The sequence below is a fragment of the Brachycentrus maculatus genome, unplaced genomic scaffold (genome assembly GCF_059751285.1).
Source record: "Brachycentrus maculatus isolate JH-2025_06_01 unplaced genomic scaffold, ASM5975128v1 h1tg000136l, whole genome shotgun sequence".
Lineage (NCBI taxonomy): Eukaryota > Metazoa > Arthropoda > Insecta > Trichoptera > Brachycentridae > Brachycentrus > Brachycentrus maculatus.
This window is the reverse complement of record NW_028280889.1, coordinates 614,809-632,757: the sequence shown is the minus strand read 5'-3', so window position 1 is coordinate 632,757 and position 17,949 is coordinate 614,809. Positions and strand designations below refer to the sequence as shown.

The 17,949-nt window shown below is 30.9% G+C and overlaps 1 protein-coding gene across 1 annotated transcript in view; it reads left to right on the top strand.

Annotated features, from left to right (window-relative positions):
• The window catches only part of LOC148309212 (uncharacterized), a 128,974-nt gene that overhangs the window by 42,536 nt on the left and 68,489 nt on the right, over positions 1–17,949 (top strand). The window contains exon 2 of the mRNA XM_088260464.1: positions 15,146–15,700. Coding sequence (XP_088116590.1) covers positions 15,664–15,700 — 37 coding nt within the window. The 5' untranslated portion in view covers positions 15,146–15,663. The remainder of the gene's footprint in view (positions 1–15,145; positions 15,701–17,949) is intronic.

Below are 17,949 nucleotides of genomic sequence, written 5' to 3'. Positions count from 1 at the left end.
TCATTGACTATTTGATATTTTACTGACCTAATATTGCCCTGAAAAAAATCCTTTGGGATTTTTTTCAGGGCAATAAGGAAGTATGATATATTACAAGTATAAAAAATGACTAACTGCATTGATATTTATTTTCTTGCCAAGTAAAAGTGACTTGAATGGCCCCCCTGAACATTTTACGTTTTGTCAGTTGGCCACTTTCTCCTGTACGACTACGATATCTCTGAATGTTTTTAATAGTTATTATTACATAAATGTGGAATAGTTTAATTAGCTTTATTTTTATTAATGTAACTATTTTTGTAAATATTATTTTTCATATTATTTTTTAACATCTCATCAAAGATGAAGAAAAATATGGAAGTCTGGGCATTTTCGTTATCCATATTTTAACCTGTAAGCCTAGCATGACTTGTATATTCGTCAAATATAGGTAGGACGTATCAGAACGTCCTATAAACATACATTGCACCCTAGAATAGGAGGAACTGATGAAATATTTTTCGCTTATCAAGTGTGTGAGTGTAGTGTACTTGTTATTTTTTTTGTATAATGTCCATTTTTCTTACAACATTTTGAGTGTGTCCAAATAATTGTTCACAAATCAGTATTATATTTAATTATAGGAGTATTTTTCATATTATTTTTTTACATCTCATTAAAGATGAAGAAGAATATGGAAGTCTGGGCATTTACGGGGCTGGCGACCGTCATAGGCTGGTTTAAGTGATCACTTTACACACGTGTAACATTCATCAATTCTACCCATTATTGACAACCACACTACTCAAATTCTTGGAAGTTTTATATATATGAACCAATTTAGAAACCTTGTTCTTGAATCACTAGAACTTCACTAGAGACATCTATTAGTGAAATGTAACGAAGCTTTTTACTAAGCAGAAACTCTTATATTATAGTATGTGAGGTCCGAATCCTGGATTATAATCACACACATGAGAAACGCCAGAAAATACCATTTTCCCAGACTTCCATATTCTTCTTCATCTTTGATGAGATGTTAAAAAATAATTTGAAAATAACTCCTGTAATTGGAGATAATCTAGATTTTGTGAACAAGTATTTGGACACACTTAAAATGTTGTATTTTTGTAAATATAATGTAATGTTTATTATTGTTAATGTAACTTTTGTTAATTATTTACTTTTTTATAAATAAAACTGTACAATACCGAACAAATAAAATAAGAATTAAATTAAAATTAAAATAGGAATTAAGGGTATCCAGGTGCTAAATATTCTGTTAAAATTTAAGTAGTGTGGTTGTCAATCACAGATAGGATGGTGAATGTTTCGTGTGTAAAGTGATCACTTAACCTGCCTATGATAGGTTATAAGCCCTGTAAATACCCAGACATACTCTTCTTCATCTATGTTGGATATCATAATATATTATATATTAATTACTCTTAAGTGAAGAAAACCCTGATTTGTGAACAAGTATTTGGACACACTCAAAATATTGGAAAACGAAATGCAGTTGAAATGCGATCTCACTGCATTCATAAGTAAAACGAATGAATGGTGAATGTTACACGTGTGTAAAGTGATCACTTAAATCGGCCTATGACGGTCGTCAGCCCCGTAATTGCCCAGACTTCCATATTCTTCTTCATCTTTGATGAGATGTCAAAAAATAATAGCAAAACGATGTATGATAGATGCTTGAATGATGATATAAGGAAAGAATGCAAGGCCGATATTAGCATTATCGATAAAATTAAGTAACGTGCGTTGAGATGGTTTGGACACGCGGAACGTATGAGCGAGGAAAGAACGGTAAAACAAATTAAGGTAAATTTAAGTTAATAAATATGTGAATTTTCATTATAGTATTTATTTAATATTACTCTGGACTGGTACCTGAAACGCAGGGCTGATCACCTTTCCTTCATGTGTTAACCATCAAGATAACACTACTTATACATATGATGCAGTGCCCTATGCACCATCGGGTACGAATAAGGGTGAAGAAGATTGCTTACAAAATTTTTGAGAGTGTCCACCAAATCTTTGTTTGGATAAATCCAAAAATGCTATGAAATGAAAAAGTATTTTTAGCCACCCTATGAAGTTAGTATGCGTTGTTATCAGCAGTACAGGCACATATGAATATATCGGACGTGCTAGGAAATGACACGTGTTATTCAAAGATTTGAATAGCGAAAGGAAAGCGGATTGTTTGGGATTTCGAAGACATGCGTGGAATTTTTAGTACCAGGTGGATCAAATACGATTTTTTCAGGACTCGAAAAAACCACTATGGGAATAAACGTCACAGAAATGTGGGTTGGATTTTGTTGTAGCAAAATACACGGGAAATGTACAAAGATAGTGTACATGTGTACTCAAATCCCATCAAAGCAATACCTCGTATATCATAAATTAAATAAACCCAAAAAAAAATCTAAAATATCGTAAGATTTAAAGCAAAAATATCTAGATTATCTCCAATTAGGAGTTATATTATAAATCTAATGTGTAAAGGCATCTATCCGTAACTCAAGTTGGGGCTGTTTGGCGTAACACGGCTCAAAGCATTCATATAACTGGCCTCTATCATATAAGATCATAGATTTTGCTCCATCTCTTTCCTTTACCGAGATATTCATTATCCAAAAAGTCGCTAATGTGTATTAATTTGATACATGTTTTGGCAAAAAATATAATTTTATGTTAATTATAAACTCGTTTATCTCGAAACTACTGTTTTTAACTTGCGGCTATTTGCCTTTGCATATTAGAAATAACTCCTAATGGGAGATAATCCAGATTTGTAAACACAAAAAATGTCTGTAACATAAAAATGAAAAGTATTCTGGCGTTTCTCGTGTATGTGATTATAATCCAGGATTCGGACCTCACATACTAATAAAAGAGTTTCTGCTTAATAAAAGCTTTTTTCATCTCACCATAGATGTCTCTAGTGAAATTCTAGTGAATTTATGCACATTCGAATTTGAACAATATTTTTCCTAAAAATATGAATAGATCTAACCAAAGAATAAATAATTTACTAGATATCCCTTAATATATTATTAGATTAAAACCAATATTTTTAGCTTTTCCACTTTATTTTTATTTGACCAGCGACCGGGTTTCGTCGTTACCGACATCTTTAGACTGGTGGGAGGCTATACAAATTGTTATGTTATATATAAAACAAGGCAGGAGTTGATAACCAAAAAGCTAAAAATATTGGTTTTAATCTAATAATATATTGAAAATGCAATTCCATCACGAAGTGTCAGTGGATAATATAGATATCCCTTTTTGCAAATCAAAGACACTCATTTTTCAAAGCTCCAAAACTGTTTAATTCATTCCACAAAGACTATATGTTAAACATTTAAATACCTAATACGATAGTCATTGATTTTCTTAATTTGTTTCAATTTAAAATATTGCTTAATTTTTTTATAAAGAAAATATAGATCTAAGTACCATTTTCTTTTAAACGCATAACTCATATAGTACATATTTGCAAACATTTTTCATTTTCATCTTTTTTAATGTTTTGTTTTCTATTAAAATCAAATATATGTAGTTTATATTAGCACTTTTAATTAATTTTATATCTGATATCTATTGTATTCTTGCCAGTGCCCTTTTATTATAACCTGAAATAAAATGTATATCCACACACACAGACTATGAAGGATTTTTTTGTATTATTATTATATATTTTTATGTGCTTGTAATTTCAATATATTTTGAAATGCAGAAGAATTTAAAATAAAGAAAGAAAAAAATTAGACACTAAAAAAAAAAATAAAAAAATATATACATATATATATATGTATATATATATAAATATATATATATATGTATATATATATATATATATATATATATATATATATATATATATATATATATATATGTATATATATATATATATATATATATATATATATATATATATATATATATATATATATATATATATATATATATAAATATATATATATATATATATATATATATATATATATATATATATATATATATATATATATATATATATATATATATATATATATATATATATTATATATATATATATATATATATATATATATATATATATATATATATATATATATATATATATATATATATATATATATATATATATATATATATAAATAAATATATATATATATATATATATATATATATATATATATATATATATATATATATATATATATATATATATATTATATATATATATATATATATATATATATATATATATATTTTTTTTTTTATTTTTTTTTTTTTTTATTTTAACCAGCTTATGACGGTCGTCAGCCCCGTAAATGCCCAGACTTCCATATTCTTCTTCATCTTTGATGATATGTCAAAAAATAATATGAAAAATACTCCTATAATTAGAGATAATCCAGATTTGTGAACAAGTATTTAGACACACTCAAAATGTTGTACTTAAAAAATAAATTGTTTTTTGTCACATCCTTTTTCCCAAGGTCCCAAGGTTTTGTGAGATACGCGGTATGGCCAGCTTGAGGGAACGTGTTCATACATTATGTCAATGTCGCATTTCTGACATGCGCACGACATTTTATTTGATTTTCCGTTTGTTGACCCTCTGGACCAGGTATTCCAATATGTATGGGAAATTTCTTTTTGGAAATTTATCAGGGCTTCTGGCGTGAACACCTGTCTTACTATAGACCAACCCCATAAAGTCGAGGGGTCGAAGTCATATTAAAAAATATCGAAGGATGACGATCAAATTAGTTACATTGTTAATATCTCAAAATAGATGAAGAAGAATACGGAAGTCTGGGCATTAACAGGGCTAACGCTATCACTTTACACACTTGTAACATTCACCAATTCTACCCATGATTGAAAACCACACCATTCAAAGTCTTGGAACTTGAAGATATATTAGTTAAATTCGATACACAGTTCTTGAACTCGATAGACTTCACGAGAGACATCTATGGTGGGATGAGCCAAGCTTTTATTGATTAATTAAAGATAAATATAAGTTATTTATTGAAAAGTGTCGCGTTGTGGTCCCGTGGTTAATGTCGCGTACTCTTAAGTCAGAGTTTCTCGGTTCGAATCCACTCTACCGCAATTTGAAACCTTTTTCTAATAATGAGCCGGTTAGGCTCACAGAAATAGTATGATATTGAAATATTTGTGTAAATAATAAAAACACAAATATTAATATATATAAAAAAAAATCCTGTTTAGTCAATACTTTTATCATTAATTGATTCGGCAGTCACTTTGTGGTAAAATCCGCATCGTTTCACATCATTTGAAACACGTTACAGTAGATTTTAAGAAATAGTGGTATTTAAATTAAAAACTAAGTAAATCATTAATTAAAAAACAAATAATTTTACTTAAAATTGAAATAGAAAAAACTAACTAACCATCACGCCGCTTCCCCGCAGGGGTAGGCAGAGAGAATAGAGCGCCGCACCACTCTGTCCTTGCAAACATTCTTCGCCTCTTCCACGTTCATGCATCTCCTCATACATACCCGCCGATTGTTACGACTCCTAACCTGACCACTTTCAAGTATTTGGCATACCTGATCGTGCCATGTTTTTCTCGGTCTTCCTCTGCTTCTTTTCCCACTAACATTCGCCTGATAAATTTGTTTTACCGTTCTTTCGTCACTCATTCGTTCCACATGTCCAAACCATCTCAACACACCTTTCTTAATTTTATCGATAATGCTTATCTCAGCTTTGCATTCCTTCCTTATTTCACTATTCGCACATCTATCATACATCGTTTTGTCGCACATTCTTCTGAGAGATCGCATTTCGACTGCATTCAGTCTACTTTCATCCTTCTTTTGCCAACTCCATGTTTCACTTCCATACATTAGAATTGGAACCAGGACTCCGTTGTGCACTGCCAGTTTAGCTTCCGCTGATAGGTTTTTATTTGCTATAACTGATTTCAGTGCACCGTTCACTTTGTTCCCAGCATTCACTCTCCTTTCTATATCTTTGTCAATCTTTCCATCCCTAGAAAACATACTACCCAAATACACGAAATCATCTACCTGTTCCAAAATCTCTCCGTTTTCCAATATTTCACATTCAGATTCAGTAAATTGAAATAACAATTAGCACAATTACAAATCGGTTTAAAATTTATTTAATTTTAATTGTTATTCTTAGTTTGAGGAGGGTAAGGGTTGGTTGGGTACTGTCGCCTGTCGGCCGACCGGGCTTGTTTGCTGAATAAGTTAATATTCCAACCCCCGCGACATCTGACAAGGGATGAATAAAGGATGCTGGCAGGTACACTCGCCGTGTAAGGGCTCTCGTGCGGTTCGGCGTACGAAAGGGAAACTGAAACGCCTGAAGCTTTTCAGGAATTCAGCCAGCACTTGATTTCAGGGTACGATTACCACAAAGACTTCACGTTAGACTGCGGAAACACATGACAAAAATTGGACTACATGACACCCCAGTATGCAGATTTTGTATGGAGGATAACGCAACGCCGATCCACATTCTCTATAATTGTGACGCACTCGCTCGCAAATGATGTTACATCCTCGGAGGACCTCTACTGGACTCCGAGAAGGTGAAGCTCCTACCACCAAGGCAGGTTGTGAGCTACATGACTCATGTAGGTCTTGAGAGTGAGCTATGATACAAAGGGAGGTCACAATAGACCTAATAAAGTCACATTAACCTCATAATAATAAAAATATGTTAGACATTTATTTCCTAAGTTTGTTTCAAAGTTTATTTATAAATAAATACATATATATATATATATATATATATATATATATATATATATATATATATATATATATATATATATATATATATATATATATATATATATATATATATATTTATAAATATGTATATATATATATATATATATATATATATGTTTATATATATGTATATATATATATATATATATATATATATATATATATATATATATATATATATATATATATATATATATATATATATATATATATATATATATATATATATATATATATATATATATATATATATATATATATACACTTTATGACACTTTTCATTCTTCATACATTCAGGCATCTCATCATACATTTTCAAAACCAAAAAGATCCAAAAAATAATTTCGCTACTCGGTTTTTTTCAACAATGGCAGTCTTATTTTATCCTTAAAATATTTTGGTAATTTATCGTTAAAAAATTAATATATAAAGATCAGCATATTAAATTTAAGTCTCTTTTTATAGATAATCAGTTTAGTTCTTATCTCATTTTTTTCTACATTATTTTTTTTTCCTAAGAACTAATCGAGATAATAAATAAATACATGAAGTAAACCAGCGTACGACGGGTCGTAAGCCCTGTAAATATCCAGATTTCAATGTTCTTTATCATAAAAGTAGAGACAATCCAGATTTGTGAACAAGTGACTCTAATAGAGCCTTTGCGGATTAATCCGACATTTTTAAAAATTTTTAAATATATATATTTTTAAAATTAGGACATACTCAAAATGTTGCGAGCATAAAGTAATACCTACATCGCATCACTGTCCTGATTGGACGAATTTCAGCATTCATCAAATATTTCCATTGCTCCAAATACATTTGTATATTTTTCATTTCCCGCCCTTCGAAGCGTCCTAAAAAAATACCGGAAATGAATATTTTGAGAGCTCAAAAATTTATCTCTGCCTTCAATGTAGAAAAATATCTGATTTAAATACTTTTGGTGTGAACTTATTCTTCAAATCGAATCAAACCAAAATCAAATTGGACGTTTAAAAAAATTGTAATTGGACGTTCAACAAAAGTAATTGGACGTTAAATGAATAAAATTTGACATAAAAAAAAGTAATTGGACGTGTAAAAAATCAAAATGGACGTTTTAAATCCAAATAGGATGTTTAACAAATCAAATTGACGTTTGACAAAATTGGATGTTTAAAATATCAAAATGGACGTTTAGAAATCTAATTGTACGTTTAATAATTCGAATTGGACGTTTAACAAAAGTGATTAGACGTTTAAAAAATCAAATAGGACGTTTATAATTCAAATTGGACGTTTAACAAATAAAATAGGACATATAACAAATCAAATCGGACGTTGAACAAATCAAATCGGACGTTGAACAAAAGTAATTGGATGTTTAAAAATCCAATTGAACGTTTAACAAACGTAATATAACTCTTGTGTTTTTCTTTTATAATTTATTTTAAAATGTTTATTTAAAAAATATAAAATTTTTCATTCATTCCAAATCTTGGATCTCCCTAAGTTATTCACGGATTGCTTTTGAATTTTGACACAGCGGTTTGAGAGGAATTTCCTGTTACAGAAATTGAAAAATTGCCAAATACTTAATATACACAACGCGCGGATTTACGACGAAATACAAAATAAATAACGAATTTGATATGAGAATTTTGTTGTATTTGGAAAGAACATGTAACACAATGTTTAAATTGGCAGTATCCATTTAGTGAATTCCGAAAAATGAAAAATTCTCAAATACCGTTCGTAAAAGCAATCTGATTTTCTAATTTACTCGTACTTTATTTGGACAAACAAACAATATTTGGATACTAATATCGCTTCATGTTGGAGATCGCGGTAGCATCTATGGTTGCTTTAAGTTAGCTTTTATTTAGCAAAGATCCTAACCGGATTATTTTATGTACGTATATATATATATATATATATATATATATATATATATATATATATATATATATATATATATATATATATATATATATATATATATATATATATATATATATATATATATATATATATATATAAATATATAAAAATATTCCTCTTTTTTTAGACCTTTTCGGCACCCCAATAGTGCATAATAAATAAAACCCTTATCCGCACCCCAATGGTGCATAGGACACTGCTTCATATAAACGCAGTGTTATCTTGATCGTTTACACATGAAGGAAAGGTGATCAGCCCTCCGCTTCAGGTACCAGTCCAGGGTAATATTGAATAAATATTACAGTGAAAAATCACTTATATTTATTTTACCCCCCTTGGGAATCGAACCCGGGACCTCCAGAACGGTAGCCGAGCGTGCTGACCATTACACTGCGGAGGCGAACAATAGTGCATAGAGCACTGAATTATATACAGCAGTGTGATCTTGATTGTAAACATGTAAAGGAAAAATGATCAGCCCTCCGCTTCAGGTACCAGTCTAGGATAACATTGAATAAACATTAGAATGAAATCACATATATTTATTTGACTCCACCTCTGGGAATCGAACCCGGAACCGGTGTGCGTATGTATAATAATGTCAAATTACTATTTCTCTTCCATAAACAATGATATTCTTTCCCGCAAAGCCCGAACTTTCTAAATAATTCATCTTTATTCATTCCTGAGGTCGAAATCCGGAAAAACTTTGCATATGACTTGAAATTCGAGAAAACTTTTACAATATTTGAGAAGAAATTTTCTCACTCCGAGTCACAAAAATTATTTTACAAGTCCCATAAAAATATGACACATGGTCACACCAGTTTTGTAGTAAATTTGTGTTACTCTCTTTACCCTGTAGTTCTCAAACCGTGGGAATTGTTTCCTACCAGTTTAGTTAGAAAATAAAATTATTTATTATTATTCATCAGGAGCCCCCTGGCCTCCACTGCTGGATATAGGCTTCTTAGATAGATCATCACAAAAATGACAATAAACAAAAAATAAAGATTCAATGCTGAAAGTTCCAAAGTACAGGGCGCGACAGTAAAACTTCCTTTTTTGAAAACTTAATATAACCCATATTATTTATTGATTCGGCATTAACTTTGTGGAATGACATGATTATTTTATTAAAATTAAACACTTGAATGTACCACTTTAATGAGTTTTATTTTTATTTACGACTAGTTTCGAAAACGACAATTTTTCGGAATTTGCAAATCATATCATGGAAACTAACCACCCATTTGACTCTCATACACTTAAATTATTACACTCTGTTACAAATAAAGGTCAAGTCATGAATAATTTAGAAATACATAAAAATTTTAATTCAGATAAAACAATAATTAATAATATACTGTTTCAAAATACGTCACCATTATTATCAATGTTTCCTTTTACAAAAAATGTTGTTCCTTAACCCCCCTACCTATATTTATTAACCTATAAATACACCTAAATATATTTTTATTCGTTAGTTTTAATTTGTACCAGAAGATGAAAACAATTGTCGTTTTCGAAACTAGTCATAAATAAAAATAAAACTCGATATAGTGGATTATTCAAGTGTTTAATATTAATATAACCCATTGCCTTAATCAGATTTTTTTTTAAATCCAATTTTTATTTTTTTTTATTGGAAAACCAACAGAATATTTTACAAAAATAACATAGTTTAATAAAATTTAAAAAATAATATTCCAATAAGAGGTTTTCACTTAAGTAATATAAAAATTAAAATAAACAAACTGTCATGTACATAAAAGTATAACTACAGAAATAAACTTACATAATTATTTTTTGACATCTCATCAAAGATGAAAAATAATTTAGAAGTCTGGGCATTTACGGGGCTGATGACCGTCATAGACTGGTTTCAGTGATCACTTTACACACGAGTAACATTCACCAATTCAACCCATTATTGATAACCACACCACTCAAATTCTTGGAAGTTCTATATATATATATGAACCAATTTAGAATCCTGGACACACTCAAAATATTGTAAACTTACATTACATGTTTTCATCAATTAATATAAATTTTCTACATCAACTGGTCAAATTATCATCTTCTTTTGTTTTTTAGAATGTAGGCACATAACTAAAGTATTGTTTTACATAATTTTTTAATGACCTCTGACCTCCACTGCTAGATTTATGCCTCTTCCTATTATTTCCATTTTCAACGGTCAGTTACTGCTTGCAGCCAATTTTTACCCACCCCAGCGGCTATGTCGTCGGACCATCTCGGCTGTCCAAACTCAAAACACAGTAAGGGACATTTTTTGTGGTACGTTTTTTTTTTGTATTTTTGGACTAAGTAGAATCTACTTAGTCCAAAAATTAAATTTTTATTTTTTTTTTATTGGAAAACCAACAGAATATTTAAAAAATAACATTCCAATTAAGAGGTTTTCACTTAAGTAATATAAAAATTAAAATTTTCACAAAGTAGAATCTACTTAGTCCAAAAATGCAAAAAAAAACATACTACAGAAAAAATGTCCCTTACTGTGTTTTGAGTTTGGACAGCCGATCTCTTTTGGGGTCTTCCGACGCCTCTTTTGTTCTCCAAAGACAAATAAGTTATGAGAGGATAATATTTGAGAGCCGTTGTTATTTTGAAGCCCGAGGGAATGCGCAAAGTTTGTTCAATTTTGTGCAAGGCATATTCTTTGCGTCGGATTTTGATATATCACATATTGGAAAAATAAGACTGGTTTCAATGTACAGATTATTTTTTTTTACAAATACTTTTTAAATAACATATCAGCCCTATACGGCTTCCATATGTTGCTGTGGCTCGGTCTGGTTAAATGGAAATGAATAAATTTAATCATACGACTCATTTGGTCATATGAGCTTTAACCAAAACTATGTAATAAAGTTATTAAAGGTTGGCGCAAAATTTATCACCCTTTCGGAATATGTTATAATTTTTTACACATGGCATCGTATGTCAATTGTATTTGACATTTGTGAATAAGACAGCTGCAGTTTACAAAGATACAATGTTTTTACAAATAAAAAAAAGATTTTTGATCATAGAAATCTTTATTTGAACATTATTTCCTGTTAAGTGAAAAATATGATATCCATCATGTGCTTACATATCGCTTACTCCTTTCAAGAACGTCATAAATCAAAAAACTTGATTTTCAGTAGATCGTTTTTAAAGATTAAAAATATAACGCAATGTATTAAAACAAAATATCAAGCCACTTTTTGAACTTTTTACTGTGCAACAGATCTTTTTAGGTAAAACTTGAAGGTTGTTTCAGCATTTGAAAACTATTTAGTATATTTAAAAAAATTATTAAACAATACCTTTTCTTCAAAATTCAAAAACAACATTTTCTGCCCTGAAGCGGGTAAATATTAAGTTAAAAATATGCCTCTTTTGCTGGGATATAGTACATTTTCTGGGCATTCCGAAAACATGCACAACTGAAAATTGACGATTTTTGATTTATGACGTTCTTGAAAGGAGTGAGCGATATATATGTTTATACCTATATAGGGATACACCAAAAGTTAAAAAAAAAACTGTTATCTGTGATCAAGTATGTATTTTCGTTATCATAGATGATGGTAAACACATCGCTCACTCCTTTCAACAACGTCATATATCAAAAATCTTGATTTTTCAGGAGATCGTTTTCAAAATTTAAGAATAAAATGAAATGTATTAAAAATAAATATCAAGCCATTTATTGAACTTTGAACAGTGCAACAAATCTATTTAGGTAAAACTTGAAGGTTATTTCTCCATTTGAAAAATAACTTGTATATTTAAAAAAATAATTAAACAATACCTTTTCTTCAAAATGCAAACACAACACTTTTTGCCCTGTAGCGGGTAAATATTAAGTTAAAAATATGCCTCTTTTGCTGGGATATAGAACATTTTCTTTGCATTCCGAAAACATGCACAACTGAAAATTGTCGATTTTTGATTTATGACGTTCTTGAAAGGAGTGAGCGATTTGTGAATCAGACAGCTGCGGTATACAAAGATACAAAGTTTTTGCTAATTAAAAAAAGGTTTTTAATATTGGAAATCTTTATTTGGACCCAAATTTTTTTTTCTGTTAAGTGAAAAAAAAAGATATACGTCAAGTGCCTACATATAGGGATAAACTTAAAAGTTAAAAAAGTTTTATCTGTGAACGAGTAAGTACGGTTTTCGTTTTTCATAGATCACAGTACACATATAATATTTTGGACTTCAAGTGTGACGTCCTCTATGCTATTTTAATTAAATTAAACACTTGAATAATCTACTGAATTGAGTTATATTTTTATTTACGACTAGTTTCGAAAACGACAGATGTTTTCATCTTCTGGTACAAATTAAAACTAACGAATAAAATATATATAGGTTAATAAATATAGGTAGGGGGGTTAAGGAACAACATTTTTTGTAAAAGGAAACATTGATAATAATGGTGACGTATTTTGAAACAGTATATTATTAATTTGACCCCCCTGGGAATCGAACCCGGGACCTCCAGAACGGTAGCCGAGCGTGCTGACCATTACACTACGGAGGCGGACAAATAAATAAATATTAGTGATTTTCGCACTGTAATATTTATTCAATATTACCCTGGACTGGTACCTGAAGCGGGGGGCTGATCACCTTTCCTTCATGTGTAAACGATCAAGATAACACTGCGTTTATATGACGCAGTGCCCTATGCACCATTGGGGTGCGGATAAGGGTTTTATTATTATTATTATTATATTTGATTATTGTTTTATCTGAATTTGAATTTTTATGTATTTCTAAATTTTCTAAATTATGACTTGACCTTTATTTGTAACAGAGTGTAATAATTGAAGCGTATGAGAGTCAAATGAGTTGTTAGTTTCCATGATATGATTTGCAAATTCCGAAAAATAATTACTTGTTAGTCCACGACGATGTTCTTTAATTCTAATTCTTAGACTTCTCCCAGTTTGGCCAGTATATTTTTTTATCGCAGTCCTCTATGCTAACCCATATACAATAGTGAAAACGGTTTCCATTGGAGCGTCGAATTATTGAAGCGGTTTTTTCATATCATACTTTTTTGAAGGCTACCAAAATCGAATTGATATGTTTCGATACTGAAAATGTGGGTTTTTTCAAAAAGCGATCTCGAATTTTTAAGATAATCCCTTTGGGAAATATCGATATGGGAACTCTCCACCCCAAACGCTGTAAATACGTAAAATATTATATATTTTTCGTCCCGAAATGAGGGCGGTTTTCCCGAGGGTAGTGTGTTTATCACCCTCAAGCGAATATCGTATTGATTACGTCGAAAAAATAAATAAAAAACCTACCGTCGAAATTCCATTTGCGGTGCACTTTTTAAAGCCTATATTATTTGTTCTATACTTATAAGTTTTGGGGAAATTATTCGAAATTTATTTTAATTAAACTTTTTTCACCCAATGATAATACCTAATAAAATACCTAATAATACATAATAAAATAATAAAACCCTTATCCGCACCCCAATGGTGCATAGGGCACTGTGTCATATAAACGCAGTGTTATCTTGATCGTTTACACATGAAGAAAGGGTGATCAGCCCTCCGCTTCAGGTACCAGTCCATGGTTATATTGAATAAATATTACAGTGATAAAATCACTTATATTTATTTTACCCCCCTTGGGAATCGAACCCGGGACCTCCAGAACGGTAGCCGAGCGTGCTGACCATTACACTACGGAGGCGGACATATACATAGAGTCATAAAATGTACATATACTTTTTTAAATGTACGTTGATGGGGTTTAAAAAATCATTTAATATTGTTACAAACAAACAAAAAAATTGAATTACCTAATGTCCAAGTGACTCTGAAATCTAGGTATGGCTTATGCAACACCGCTTATCATGTTACTCAGGCTTCAACTTTTTAAGTTTAATAGCCTTTGCCTACTCGTGAGTGGATTTACTCTTTATGTTTAAAGTAACTATTACTTCATTTAATTCATGAGTGAAAATTTTAGGCATATACTTAATGTTTTTAATGTGTTTTTTTTTTTAAATAGTAATTTTCAAAACGGTAAAAATAAATTAAAAATATCAAATCGTAGGAAATTTATTTTTGTAAATGTTAGTATATACTGTTATATTTGTGTGTAACATTTACGCATAGCTCATGTTTATACTCGCTTTGAGACAAGCGAGTATAAACACGAGTCGTCTAGGGGACTAAGATAACTCATAAATAATTCTTTATTTATTATTCCTTTTTTGTTTTTTGTTAAGATATTAAAAAAATGTATTTTATTTCATTCTCATATTTTAATTTTTTTTTGTAACTATTTTAAGCAATAAAATAATTTAAAATACGAATTCAACTAATTTTATATTTTCTTTTGTTTCAGACATCCTCCACCATCGAGATAGCTGGTCGAAGCAATATATATAAATATAGTTATTATTAGAGTTTCGTTAAACAAGCAATCCCAATAATTTAAATGAAACTTTTCAAATATCCTGAAAGATTCTGAAAGAAAAGTGTTTTTCCTGAAAAGTTGTCTCGATTCAAAATAAGCTTAGCTGCGAAACTGTCCCATTCAAAAATAATTATCAACGCTGTCGAGTCGAGAGACTGACATTTCGTATATTTTTATTTTAAATTAGTTTTCACCAAAAAAAAACTTGGTCTTCATTATGAATACGGCGCGAAGCGAAAAGTGTACAAGTCCATTATTAAAAATATTAAACATTTTGTGAAAATCGTGTGAAGATGATGTTTTTCCGGGTTCGAATGGTTGCGCTTGCTGAATTCAGCGCATGCTAAGTGCTTCAGTTATTTTTTTCTTTAATTAACGACGAAAATTTGAGGCGTTTCGACGACAAGACGAGCCACATCTTCAAGAGTTATATTTATTTATAACCAATGCCGCCATATTGGATAGCGTTTTGCTTGATATTAGGTAAGTCTTATTTTATTTTACATATTAAAAGCATTTTAAACTTTGTGGTATGGTAATACATATAACACTCTCCTTATCGTTCATCGTTCGCTTTGTGTAATACCACTTTAGAAAATATTACTTCGTGACTACCGGTTAACCGAGAAATTACTAAAAATAATGTACTGTAGCATGTCGCTCACTCCTTTCAACAACGTCATTTATCAAAAATCATAAATTTTCAAATCATATGTTTTCAGAATGTCCAGAAAATGTACTATATCCCAGCAAAAGCGACATTTTTTAAACTTAATATTTACCCGCTACAGGGCAGAAAGTGTTGTTTTTGCATTTTGAAGAAAAGGTATTGTTTCACTATTTTTTTAAATATAAAAAATATTTTTCAAATGGAGAAAAAACATTCAGGTTTTACCTAAAAAGATCTGTTGCACAGTAAAAAGTTCAATAAGTGGCTTGATATTCAATTTCAATACATTCTATTGTATTTTTAAACTTTAAAAACGATCTCCTGAAAAATCAAGTTTTTTGATAAATGACGTTGTTGAAAGGAGTGAGCGATATGTGACTATAAGAAAATGAGTTAAGGTAAGGTAATGTTACAAAAACGTATAACAGTACCTAAGGATTTAAATCGTTTTTTTAGTCCAGGGTAAAATAAAAAAAAAACTCTTTTATTCATTTGACCCTATCCTGGGAATTGAACCCAGGACCTCCAGTACGGTAGCCAAGTATGCTGACTTGTTTCGATTTTTTTTGTTGAAGAATTATTCGAACATTTAATATGAGTGGGATGTTGAGCCAAACAACGACAAGGCTTTGTCGTGAAATCATAAAATAAGCGACACCCCTGATAAATTAGATTTTTGTTATTAAGTGACTTGGCAACCTCCGGGCGCGAGTGCCTACCTATTCACGGTACCCACCCTAAGGACAGTGATTCCCAAAATTTGAAAACAGTTTGTTATATTTTCCCAACATTTTGAGTGTGTCGAAAAAAAATCATGGATGCTACAGAAAGATAACATGATACGAAGGCATGTCCTTGGTCATTGTTTCGCAAAGTGTTTTCACACTGGTGTACCGCGGAAAAAAGTCTAGTTTTGTGAAAATGACACAATTTTTGATTGCCTGTGCTTAGTTAAGTAGGCTCACATTTCGGATTAAAGATAATATGTTAAATATGTTACCATAATATGGTAAATATGCACCTCAGAAATTTCTTAACCTGGTAGGATTACCTTGAATAGAAAAAGTTCGTGGAACACTGACCTTGGTGACGTTGTATATGACAGAAGGACCAGGCGATCGCCATGGATCTTCCTCGAAATACGTCTAGAGGAAGACCAAAAAATTCATGGATGCCACAGAAGATGTCATGATTTGAAGGCATGACCTAGGTGACGTTGTACGAGTATATGATAGAAAGACCTACAACCTGAGAACGAGGGGAGCTGACTTCAACGGTCCGCAAAGATGATAAGTTGGGATTGAACTAGGAAGAAGAAGAAGTGGAAAAAATCCAAATTTGTGAACGAGTTTGGGTTTTCTTCACTTCTCCTTCATATTTGGTCCATATACACTTATCGTCTTTGTCATCTGTTAGGGTCAACTCTCCTCGTTCTCAGGTTGTAGGTCTTTCTATCATATACTCGTACAACGTCACCTAGGTCATGCCTTCAAATCATGACATCTTCTGTAGCATCCATGAATTTTTTGGTCTTGCTCTAGACGTATTTCGAGGAAGATCCATGGCCATCGCCTGGTTTACAATACGTTTAAGATATCTACGTCCTATGTGCCCATACCATCTCAATTGCCTTTCCTCTACCTCACTCTTGATGTCAGTTTCACCCAGGCGTCTGCCCTCATCCACACCCGATGGTGCATAGGGCACTGCATCGTACAAACGCAGTGTTATCTTGATCGTTAACAAAGGAAAGGTGATCACCCCTCCGCTTCAGGCACTAGTCCAGGATAATATTGAATAAATATCATAGTGAAAAAAACCCTTAAATTTATTTGACCCTTCTGCTGAGAATCGAGCCCGAGACCTCCAGTACGGTAGCCGAGCGTGCTGGCCACTAACACAAACTTTGGACACACTCGTGAACAGTGAAGCGCCCTTTAGGTAATATTTTACGAAAATGGCGCTATATAAATGTTTTTTTAACATCTCATCAAAGATGAAGAAGAATATGGAACTCTGGGCATTTACGGGGCTGACGACTGATATGAACCAATTTTGAAAC